At 41.1% G+C, this 12,884-nt stretch overlaps 1 protein-coding gene across 16 annotated transcripts in view; it reads left to right on the top strand.

Moving 5' to 3' along the window:
• DST (dystonin) overlaps nt 1-12,884 on the top strand; it is a 460,168-nt gene that overhangs the window by 310,095 nt on the left and 137,189 nt on the right. For 15 of the 16 annotated variants that reach the window (XM_074947855.1, XM_074947860.1, XM_074947857.1 and 12 more), the window contains 4 exons: nt 3,164-3,316; nt 6,228-6,461; nt 6,746-7,030; nt 8,973-9,518. In XM_074947855.1, the coding sequence (XP_074803956.1) occupies nt 3,164-3,316; nt 6,228-6,461; nt 6,746-7,030; nt 8,973-9,518 (1,218 nt within the window). Of the gene's footprint in view, nt 1-42; nt 193-386; nt 603-795; nt 943-1,817; nt 2,052-3,163; nt 3,317-6,227; nt 6,462-6,745; nt 7,031-8,972; nt 9,519-12,884 lie in introns of all 16 variants that reach the window. The other variant, XM_074947869.1, reaches the window with a different exon arrangement.

Here is a 12,884-nt window from a genome sequence, read left to right as displayed (position 1 = left end):
TAGATCAGAAAGCATTTTCTGATTGTTAAAACTTATTTTCAGAAGTTCAGTGGAGTACAGCAGTGTTTAAAGTATACAAAGAAACTGCGAGGACATTTGACAATGGTTCAGAATATGAAATTCCACTTAGATAATCAGCAGCCTATTAGTAACAACTTGGAAATGCTAAAAACCCAACTTGAACAATTAGAGGTAAGTATAATATATTTCTTATTTCTATGGTATACTAAGAAGCACATAGATAATACAGTGCAGGATGCTATAGAAAGCCCCAATATAAAGAGAGAGATCATGTGGTTCAGATTTTAAATACAATTACATGAATCTACTTTTAAACCTGTTTCTCTTAGTAAATTTAATGCATCTTGCTTATATTTTGTTTGCAGTCATTTGAATCAGGGCTGGCTACTTTTGCTGCTGTTCTAAAAAAAGATATGAAGTTGACAGAAGAGTTTTTAAAGTCTCTGCACAAAGATGGTCCCAAAGAACAACTTAAAGAACTAAAAATAACCTATGAATATTTACAGAAGGCCTTTTTTGCGGTCTGTGATATGTCTTCAAAGCGTGCAAAGCAAATAGTCTTTGCTGTTGACTCTGAAATGGTATGTTTCTATTAAACGATTTTGTGTGTGTGTACTTGCTTCACTTTACTTTAAAGTAGTTCAGTTAAAAATAAATATTTTGTTTTGGTTTTATTTTAACATAAATTAGGTGTCAGATTTTTCTTTCATTTAATATCAGATTTGGCTGGTTAGACTATAATACTGTAAATAAATATATAACTTTCCTTTCTAGTCTAAGCTTGCAATATTGCATCAGGAACTTCTAAGCAGACTTCAGAAGTTTTCAAACTGGATCATAGAAAACAGTAAAACTGTGAACAACCTGACAGTGGATATTAGTGATACAGAAAATGTGAAGCAAAGCTTACAACTGCTAAAGGCAGGTATCATTGATGTTTAATGATAAAATAGTGTAACTAATTATCAGAAAAGATAATGTAATGTTGGCTCTGCTTACATCTATTGTAAGAAATCTGGCCCCATCTGAATGTGTAATGCAGGACTGCAACCTTTCCCAATTACTATAAATACATCCAATGCTTAAACTCCAATCTCTTCAATGAGTTTAATGTACATTTCCAAAACAGCTATGGAGGGTGCTTTAAAGAAACAAAAAATCCAAAACCATGAATTCACGTGCCTCCTAAACACCCTCTTCATGTGATACCCATTAAGACGTGAACAGAACCAACTGTTCAAATGTATATATGGAATGTAAAATGTGCAGTGACTTAATTGGGGTTTGAATTGGTTGCATGGGTGTAACTGAGGGCAGAATTTGCCCACAGGGTGGGGAGGAGAGTGGGGTGTCACTCTAGGTTGCAGAGGAAGGCAAGAAAGCCAATCGCAGGAAATACCTTCAGTAAATATTCTCCCATTTCTAGTTTTTGCAGAACTGCTCCTCCAGTTAGGCGAATGGCTCCCCAGTAGTACCTGTTCAGTGTTGATGGTCAGTCAGTCAGTCCTCTGATGTGTAAAAATAAAAAGGCAAATAAGGAGACGACACTGAGCACCATCATTATTTGGAAGTTGATATATAAACCCCTGATCAAGAAGGCAAAACATGCAAAAACCCAGCCAGTTGCCTTGTCTTGGAATACAAGTTTTTAGATTAATTCCTTCTTTTGGTTAAAATTTTCATCAAAAATATAGTTGAACATTGAGCTAGGGATAGTATTATTTCTCTCTGAAATATGCTTTATGAACACTGAACCTTTCTTTACGATCAGTCATTTCCCCTTGTTTTATTTACAGAACCATTCAAAAGAGCTTGGCTGTATGAAGATGCAACTGGACTCCATAGCATTTGATGTTCAGTTCTTCATTTCTGAACATGCCCAGGATCTTTCTCCTAATCAGAGCAAACAGCTGTTGAGGCTCTTAAATAGCACTCAGAAGTGTTTTCAGGAAGTACAGGAAACCATCACATCTCAGATGGAAAGTTTAGAGGGACTGTTACGGACAGCACAAGATCTTGGTGATCAGAAGGTTTGCCTTTCTGTGACAGTGTGTGCTTAGTGCTTTATCGATATAGATGAGGAATTTGAATACTAATATGTGATTATGTCATACCAGAAATGAGCTGCTTGGGAAGCATTGTCTATAGGGTTAAATATGTTATAATATCCTATACATTTTATTATATTTGCCTTCATTATTCTACAAAGACTGTATCAATCAAGTTTGATAAATAGTTGTTATGGTCTTTCTGTGTTACGACCATACTTTTTAGTGCTATCATATTAGGAAGTGGTTGGATACTTTAGTTTTCAGACATCATTATCGACACAAAAGCGAGGGGATCAAGTCTAGTATTTCTGTCAGACTGAAGGAGAAGTATTTGTGATTGCTTACAATCATGAATAGTGTAGCAATTGTGTTTGTAATTAGCTAAATGATTACAGTCAGGGCTGACTTAGAGGAGGCCTCAGTATACCTGTACATCCCTTCCTCTCATAGAAGCACAAATGTAAGTCTCAGAAGTCAACAATTCACCCACTACTGATGCATTAGGAAAAAGTTATTTAGAATCCTGAGGCTTTGTAACATTCTAAGGAAGATGTTGCCAAGGTGCTATGGCAGAGAAATATATAAAAATGGGTGAATGAGAAGCATCTATAAGAATTTGGTAACAATAATGATCCTGCATGTTTTTTTCTTCTGTATTGCTTAAAAGAGGCAAGCATTTTCTGCTCAGGTAACATGCATACCAACTGAACTAACACACCCGTCACAACTAACCTCTGTTTTGGTATCCTTTTTCAGAACTAATAGTGTTTATCACAGATTTCAAGCAATTAAGAGATGTGGATTTTCACTTCTGTTGGTTGGAGGCTTCATTTGTACACGTATGCATGCCAGATTTCTGCTGGGCAATTCCATCAATAAACACGATCTCTTTTTACTTACAGCATATGTAAGGTTTATGATCCATAACTTCTATATATTCACCTTGCTCAAACTGTGTACCACTGCTATCATGTTTACAGCATACTTTTAAAACGATTGCCTTGCAATATTGTTGTTTAAAAAGTAGTTTGTAAGGGAGCTTCTGATGATTCCTGTGCAGAATTTTGTGTTTTATTTTTGCTCCAAATTAGGAAGTGGCTGAGCAGCAGCAGGAATATAAGGAGAAACTACAGGAAATATGTGATCTCTTTACACAAACAGAAAATCGACTCATTGGTCACCAAGAAGCTCTTGTTATCGGAGACAGCAAGGCTGAGTTAAAGCAATACCAAACCAAACAAGAGGTGAAAATTTGACTAAACAGCAGCAACCTTAGTAATCTTATAATGTATTTTTGATTAGTTACAGTCCATAAAGAAACCAATCTGAGATTAAATTAAGAAGACTAAGGCAGGTTTTAGGTCAACAATAGCAAGCACTGACTGCATGGGGGAATATACAAACAGGAACTGGCTCAGGATCTCATGCTGGCCCTGTGCAGAAAAGAATTATGGCACTACTGATAATGTACTTGGTTCTCTGCAAGGAGAAGTATTGAAGAGTGATTTCCAGATTTGTTATGTAACACCCTGAGTCAGCCAGTTCACACAGAAATTTTGACAGCAGCAATGGAGGTGGCCTCTCAGTTTGCCCAGTGATTTGGAAATCAGCACAACACCCCTGGGGATAGAAAAACAGGACAGAGAGGGAGAGAAAGAGGGAACAATAAAAAGACACAAAACCATGCCTTGTTGACCGAAGCCAAGGGATGGAACCTGTACAGTACTCCCATTCAGGGTGGCTTGATAAAAAGCAAATGAATAGACTGTCCTGCGATGTACCGTATACTTTCAGAAACAATCTTGTAGCATGCTTCAGATCTAACATGTGATTCTGCAGTTCAAAAGCATTCTTGTCAGATGTGAGAAAATCACATGTAAGTGAGCCCAAGCTTATTATGCCAAAATCATATGTCACCTTTATAACTGGAAGCATGGAGTGTTTATTCTGCTCACATCGTTATTGAAACTTCTTTGTAAAAGGATTCTCTACCATCTTTTTTTCCCCATAAATGCTGTCCCTCTAGTTATGGCAGCAGATTTCCTGGGTGCCTTTTTATAACTTTTTTCACTGTGACAAATTTCCTGCTCTACCTTGGTGGGTCTTGCGCTTATTGGCGGATTTGCTCGACTTGGAGCTTCACGGCAGCCCTCAGCTTGGCCTTTTTTCTGAACCCCCAGTCCAGGTCGACTCCTCCTGTGTCTAACCAGGAGTTGGGAGGATTTGGGGGGAAACCGGGCCTGCCCTCTACTCCGGGTTCCAGCCCAGGGCCCTGTGGAATGCAGCTGTCTAGAGTGCCTCCTGGACACAGCTGTGCGACATCTGTGCGACAGCTACAACTCCCTGGGCTACTTCCCCGTGGCCTCCTCCCAACACCTTCTTTATCTTCACCATAGGACCTTCCTCCTGGTGTCTGATAATGCTTGTACTTCTCAGTCCTCCAACAGTCCACATTCTCACTCTCAGCTCCTAGTGTCTCTTGCTCCCAGCTCCTCACACACACACCACAAAGTGAAGTGAGCTCCTTTTTAAAACCCAGGTGCCCTGATTAGCCTTCCTTAATTGATTCTAGCAGCTTCTTGATTGGCTGCAGGTGTTCTAATCAGCCTGTCTTAATTGTCTCCAGAAGGTTCCTGATTGTTCTGGAACCTTCCCTGTTACCTTACCCAGGGAAAAGGGACCTACTTAGCCTGGGACTAATATATCTGCCTTCTGTTACTCTCCTATAGCCATCTGGCCCGACCCTGTCACATCACGTTCAAGTTATAATATTGTGACAATATGTACATCTGAAAGCTTTTTGTTTGGTTTGTTGTTAGGCCCTGTCCTTGTGCCAAAACTTAAACTTGTACTCTGTTAATACTGAGGGAGAATTCCCATTGACATCAGTTAAGATCTTGCCTCAGTGAGGACTTTAGGATTTAGCATTTTATGTTTTTTATTATTATTATTTAATATTTATATTATAGTAGTGCATAGTAGTCCCAGGGAGATCAGTAACCCATTTTGCTGAACAAAGGTAGACTCATTCCCTGAATCTAAGAGTTTATAGTCTAAGATTACCAGCAAAATTCCAAGGGAAAGAAAGAGGGATAGACCAAATTATTATGTACAAATATGTATTTGCTTTATAAATATCCTCTATCCACAACTGGCCCAAAGCCTAGCCCTCATTTCTTGATTGATGTCTTGTGGGCATCATGGTAGAAGCAGATCTTGGGAGGGGATTTGAAGGAAGAAAAGGTTCCTTATGGATCAGTTCAGGGAGAACATTCCATGTATAAGGTGGGGTATGGAAGAAAGCTCAAAGATTTTGGGGGGGAGAAGCTGTATCTTATTTAATATAAAATATTTACTGTGCCCAAAGGAAGGGCATCCAAAATAGTTGTTAGTGCATTAAAATGAACTGCTCTTTCTCAAACTAAGTATCAAAAAACACTGCAAAACCCACAAGCCCATGTGAGAGTCCAAAACTTTTTATCTGGTGGCACCATAAACATCACCCTGCTCTTAAGGCCCTTTGGCTTATGATTCTCCCTATAATCCTTTACATTAATGTTGACCTACTGTGCCAAATTCAGAAATGAGGTGTAAGGGTTGAGATGTAATTACATGTTGGTAATTGGATGTGAATTTAAGTGAGTCTAAAACTCTCTGTGGCAGTCTAGAGGGAGTCTAAGTTCGTGCAACACACATATTGAGAGGAAGGGACCAAAAGAAGGTAGACATCAACCTGTTTAGACTCCCTCTAGACCTGCTTCAGCTCTGGACTTGTCCCAGGACTGTTATGCAGAAACGCATTATTACTATGGTCTATGGAACATTTGACGTATCCAACTCCAGATTGTTAAACGAGTTTGTCTTTAATACTTTTAACAATAGACTTCTTTGCTCTCCAAACTAATGACTGGTACCACACTTTTAATCTCTCAAGCTGCCAAGGCTCAAATATGAGATATTGTGGGGGGTCAAAATCACATCTGAGAAACAAAAGCATAACTCATCTGAACTAATTTTTAGTAATAAAAGTGCGTTTACAAGAATGTGTGGGATAAGATGAGTTAGGCTGTCTCTCGGTGAGGGACTTCTGAGAAGTTTGAAGTGAAGTAGGGGTAGATAATTTATCTACCTTCTTTTGTTGTTTTTCCCCCCAAGGAGTTACAGAAAGATATGCTGGCAAGTGCACAGGCACTGGCAGAGATTGTGAAAAACACTGAGATGTTCTTGAAAGAGAATGGAGGAAAGCTGTCACAGGAAGACAAGACTATTCTTGAACAGAAACTTAATGAAGCTAAGACAAAATGTTTGCTGCTTAGCCAGAAGGCAGAAGAGTCCAAAAAAGTGCTGGATAAAGCTGTGACAACAGCTATTAAGCAGGAAACAGAAAAGGTTCTTATGCAACAACTCTACATCTTTATTTGAATTTTTAAAAAGTCTTGGGGGAATAGTCTTTCCCCTTATTACAATGAGAGATGAAAGTCATATTTTACTTGGGTGACTATCAAAGTAATTAGTGCATGTTTGTTTTACAAATACAGCAAATTCTCAATGTGTGAATTAACAGATATTTTCAGATTTTAACAACATATTTTTATGTTCAAATATCCACATTTGAAACTATGTAAAGGCTAAAAGTGATTTCAGATTTCAAACTCTGAGCTTTCAATGTGTAGGTTGCTGCCATAGAACAACTGGAAGAGAGTAAAAATACGATTGAAAATCTCTTGGATTGGCTGTCAAATGTGGATAAGGCAGCAGAGCATGGGGACGAGAAATGGACACTGGCAATAGAACAGAATGGAACCCATTTTAAAGAAGGGGATGTAAAGGCTTTGGAGGGAGAAGAGGATGAAGTCAATGGTAACCTGTTGGAACGTCAGCAACAGACTGAAACCCATGTGGATGGCAGAGTAAAACCTACAGACAATAACCTCAACCAGCAGTATCAGAAAGTCAAGGTACTATATGCACATGTTACCAGCTATGGCAAATATTCAGCGCTTAGGTACTATGGTAATAGGTTCACTGAAGTCAATGAAAGCCTTTCTATCGGGCTTCAAAGAAATACATAATGTACATTGATAGATGTTATATGGAGACGGCATTAAAAAGTGTCAGTGTTCGTCAGTTACCACACAGGTACCCAGTTATTTCCTGTTGTAAGAATGGGAGAAACTGCAGTGTTCTCAGTGGCAAATGTTGACATCTTAATGGTGATCACAGTGCCCTTTATTTTCCTAGGCTGAAATGAACACAGTACAATGTTTATTGTAGATAAACAAAGTACTGTAGGCAAAAACACAGCTTCATAATCTTTCCTGATCCTTGTCAAAGATAAATTATTTGGTCTGACATGTTTCCCTTTGCTGACTGAACACTGATTGCACACTGCTACCGTTATTGGATTGTTGAGATTATTAATCTACATTATTCTCACTTTAAAAGTGACAAATTCCTAGAGGGTAAAGCACCATATTATGAAGGCTTCAGCAGGAGCTGCAAAACTCCACAACACAGCAATATTAAGATGTCTGCTTCAGCCAGCATATTTAATTATGACAGCCTTCTGTATGCTTAGATACAGTTTTAACAGCCCAAAGCCCTTTTAGATTCCGAGTGATGGAACTGATGAAGGATCTGCAGAAATTGATCAAAGGAACACTCCGTATTTTGGAATAGCTTCCATGTAAAACCTTCTTAAAGAAAATGGAAGTATAGGTGGTTTTGTTTGTACCTATTGGTGCTCTTTAGAAAATAGCATTAACAGAGGGCTCAAATCTGATCTTCGATAACTGTCTACCGCACATATATGGAGAAGCACCTTAGCCCATTTTACAAAATACATAGTCATTGTTTCTATAGGAAATAAGGCACTTCGGGAACTGAGGTGTTTTAAAATATATGGTCTTTTTACCCCCAGAGCCAAACATGTTTTACATCAGGTTCTATTAGTGTGTATTTATAGCTCCTGTCATTTATTAGTTTTAACTTGGTGAAATATATATGGTATGTAATGTGTATGGATGTTTTATGCCATAGAATGGCAATTTTTCTGTAAGGAAAGATATTTTATAAATCTTGAGAACTATTGATTAAAATCCAAAAATGGAAATATAAAAATTAGCAATGACTTTTATTCACTCAAAATACATAGGAAATATCTGTTCTCCCTTTGGTATATCTGACCCATGGTTAGAACCAGTAGCTACTGTGTGTGCAACAGGTAAAGGAATACTTACATTTATAAAAAGCTGCCCATCATTTAGCATGTTATATAATGAATCCTATCTTGAGTGATCACCCATGGAATGAGGAAAAAAAAGATCTGGGGAAAATTTAAAGTGGTTGTTTCTGATGAGGCTTGCCTGTTGTTGGCAATCCATGCAAGTCACTGCACTGGGTTGTGTTAGAAATATAGGGCTGGGTCCTCAGCTGATGTGCATCAGTGTTTCTCCAAATTCCGTTGATGTCAAAAGGGCTTTGCCCATGTATACACTAGGGTCTGATCTGTAATTACCACTAGTTATTTCTTACAGTTTGAAAATGCTATAGGTAAACAATGAATAAGAGTGGCATTTTTAATGAGCATCTTAGAATGTTGAAGGGCTTTATCACATCTCTTCTGATTGATCAGATAACAATTTTTGAGTAATCTCATTTAAATATCCCTTCTATTCATTATTTACATTAGTCACAAATTGTTATCTCATCAATCAGAAGAGATGTGGAAAAGTCTTCTAACATTCTGAGCGGCTTGTAATTTTGGTCCGTGTTGTGCTATCAGTTTCTAGACAGAACTCCTCAGTCATTTCAGTGGCGATTTCTGATAAAAAAAAATGTGCTTTGATGGAACCCTACAGGAGGATACCAGTCATAAATATTTTAATTTTTTTCTTATAGGCTCAACATGAGAAAATTATTTCTCAGCAACAGGCTGTTATAATAGCAACTCAGTCTGCCCAAGCGCTACTTGAGAAACAAGGCCACTACCTTTCCCCTGAAGAAAAAGAGAAAATGCAAAGGAACATGAAAGAACTGAAAGTCCAGTATGAAACCGCTTTAGCTGAATCAGAACGGAAAATGAAGTTAACGCACTCTCTGCAGGACGAACTTGAGAAATTTGATACAGACTACAGTGAGTTTGAAAGCTGGCTCGAGCAGTCAGAACAAGAACTTGAAAATCTGGAGGCTGGTGCTTCTGACTTCACTGGTATCATGACCAAGCTCAAAAGGCAAAAGAGTTTTTCAGAAGATGTTATTTCTCACAAAGGTGACTTACGGTACATTACAATTTCTGGACACAGGGTGTTAGATGCTGCTAAATCTTGTAGTAAAAAAGATGGTGTCAAGGTTGACAAAGATGGTATTGATACTTCAGCGACTTACACAGAGGTGCAAAGTAAACTGGATGGTGCTTCAGATCGATTCAAATCTCTTTATACTAAGGTATGTTTTATTTACATCTGCATGTGTCAGGGGAAAATAGTTGGCTCACCAAATATTTATGTGAAAGATGATTTACCCTTAGAGCAAAGTAGAAAGGAAGTGATAGATTCTCCATCTCTTGAAGTCCTCAGCTCAAGGCTGGATGCCTTTCGAAGAGAGAGACTTTAGTCAAACACAAGTTATTGGAGTAACTGGGTGAATTCTATGGCCTGCATTATACAGAGGTTAGACTAGATGATATAATGGTCCCTTCTGGTCTTAAAAATCTATGAATCTATGAAAGCAGAATTTCTGAATATCATTTTGGAATGGAAGGAAACTCTGTGGTTCCTCTAGATTTGTCTACCTAGTGCATCTGCCTATCATTTGTGCCCTGTAATTTTTCCTTCCAAATGAAAACCAACCTCTAGTCTCATTAATAAAACAAATACAATAAAAGCCAGGGCCTGCCATGTTTGCATTTGAGATATTAATTTGATAGAAATCTTTAATCTATCTGTGGCCTATTCTAGTTTTTCCTAGTCTGACCTCCAAAGTTGGCAGTGGGCTCTCAGAAACCACTGCCTTTAAGGAGCAATTCCATTCCCCAATGAGAGCTGTGGGGACGGTGCTGGGGGCAGGGACAGTGTGCAGAGCCGCCTCACTCCACCCCCTGCCAAGGGCCACAGAGAAATGCCAGCAACCGGCCGCTTCTGGGAGCGGCGTGGGGCCACGGCATGCAGGCAGCCTGCCTGACCCCTGCTGCATTGGTGCCCCCCTAGGCCCTGGGCTGCAGCTCCTAAAGCCCCAGCATTAATCTGGCCCTGCTTTGGCACTAATCCCTACCCCTTTTCTGTGTGATTGCCTGCAGAGCCGGACTTTGTGTTGCAGAGATGGTGCAGCCTTCACAGCCTCTCCATATCCTGGCACAACCTATGGAGAGGAGGTGAACCAGTTTTGTAGTCAAAGGGCCCTCCACACCTGCAAAGCAGAGGACAGAGTTTCCCATTCTGTGCTTAAAGAATCACACTAAGATTTTTAAATTTGTGTTGAGTGTTTGAAGTAATTTTCTATGTGCATTTTTAAGTGGAACTCCATTACTTTTGAGAGGTGTTAGATTAACAGTATCTTAGACTTGTCTTTCACTAGTCTACTGGAAAGGTATAGCATGGGCGGCAGCAGTGCTAGCTTCTCCATGCTACCCTGCCAGCATGTCTCAGTGCTGTCCTGGAAGGTTAATTTCTAGAGGAGGAAAATGAATTCTGTGTCTGTGTCTTTCACTCTGAGGACACCTATTCACCAGGAACCACACTAAATCACCAACTCATTTCACATCTGACCTATGAACAACCTTCAGATAGGAACAAATGTCACTCCATTTGCTGTTCAGCATGGATAGCACCATTATAATTTTAACCTTCACAGCTGTAACACAGAGTTGCATTGATCTGTTTAAGGGAGATTTGTGTGTCACTGTAGCTCTGTTCAGCAGTCTCATCCCTGTGCCAGATGTTCATAGGCTTAACCCTGGGCACAAGCTGCTACTGCTGCAGTGTTGCGTGGTAAAAGGTGCCATCTTTTGGCTGGGATGTTCCTGTCCCTAAAGGCATGTCTACACTGCAAACGTAAGTTGACCTATGTTAGGTCGTCTTACAGCCATTGCAGTAATTACTGCGGATTTACATGTCCACACTCCCTCCTGCTGTTGGTGGTGCATGTCTTCACCAGGAGTGCTTCCACCAAGTGAAGTGGGGGATTTAGAGCCCAGGCTCTCAGCTCTGCACGGAGCTCTCTTCTGGGAGCCCAAGCCAGGTTCTCAGCTCTCCGGTCTTGGTTGGGAGCCCAGCTAGCATCCAGGCTCTCAGCTGCATGCGGAGCTCCCTGCTGGGAGCCCAGCAGCTGCCCAGGCTCCAGGCACAAAGGTCCCTGCTCAGAGCTGGGAGCCTGGGGGGACAGCCAGGCTCATGATGGGGAGCTCTGTGCCTGGAGTCCAGGAGGCTGCCGGGCTCACTGGGGGGAGCAGGGAGCCCAGACAGCAGCCTGGCTTGGAGCTGGGAGCCTGGGCAGCAGTTCAGTTGGGAGCGGGGAACTGGGAGTCCAGGTGGCAACCCCGTTCAGAGCGGGGCGCTGGGAGCGCAAGCAACAGTTCAGTGGGGAACGGGGGAGCTGGGAGCCCAGGCAGCAGTTCAGCTGGGAACAGAGGAGCTGGGAGCCTGGGCGGCAGTTCAGTTGGGAGCTGGGGGGCAGCTGGGCTCTAGCTGGAGCCCCCCAGCTGCCAGGGGTGACAGCCAGAGCTGTGAGCCAAGCGCAGGATTTTCAGCAAGGAGCCTACCAACCTTTCTTGTCAATTTCAGGGCTCCAGAAGGGAGCCATGAAATTGACAAGAATGATGCCAACAGCTGATGTAAGTAACACAGTGTCTACACAGACACCGTGTGGTTCTAACTACACGGATATAAGCGCTATGCTGGAAGTGGAGTTATGATGTCGGTGTTGTTGGGCATTTACATTGGCAGGACCAAGGCTGTAGCATAGACACTGACACAATTAGGTCGACATAAGCTGTCTTACATTGACCTAACTCTGTAGTGAAGACCAGGCCTAAGACTCATTCTTGCTCATCACTTTTTGTTCTCCAGGTAGGTGTTATATAATCTCTAGCACTTTTCAACTTGTTTTTCTGGCCAGCATTCCTTTTCTCAGTGAAGACTTTGTACGCAAGATTTTCAAGAACCTCTGTTCTGGGCATGCACACAACCTACATCCCAGGTGCAGATGGACATTTGTGTGCACATGTGGGTAACTCACCAAGCTGCCCTGTGCATATGCACATTTAGAACACACAGCCTGAAGGCTCTTTGAATGTTTGACCCTAAATGTTCAGAACAAAAAAAGGCCTAATATATCTTAGACATTTGTTCATTAAATTATGCTTTCCTAAGACTGGAGCAGTGGGACTGAACGCTGGGTCTCCACAGCATGGGGGAGTACTCTAACCACCAGACTACATAGTTATTTTCAGGTGTGTCCTCTCTCTCTTTCTCACAAATGACTCTTCAATTATTTATCCAAAGTGCAACAGCTTCAACAGGTGAGATTGAGGGAGCCCCACATCAAACTATCCCATAGCTCAGTGGTTAGGGCACTCACATGAGCGGTGGCAGATCATTGTTCAGATCTCTTCTCCCACTCATGCAGAACAGGGACTTGAACCAGGAGTTTCCCACATCCCGGTACTCACCTCTGGGCTAAGGGTTCTGAGGGAGCTCCCCCACCCCCCAGCTGTTTTGTGTAAACTTGCCTCGGGGTATGATCAGGTGTACTCAAGAGGCTGCCTACTGGATTGGGCCCCGCACATGACTTAGGCAGCCGAACACCTATCTTCCC

Source organism: Natator depressus, chromosome 3 (genome assembly GCF_965152275.1).
Source record: "Natator depressus isolate rNatDep1 chromosome 3, rNatDep2.hap1, whole genome shotgun sequence".
Lineage (NCBI taxonomy): Eukaryota > Metazoa > Chordata > Testudines > Cheloniidae > Natator > Natator depressus.
Note: the sequence above shows the minus strand (reverse complement) of the source record. Positions and strands in the feature narration are given on the sequence as shown.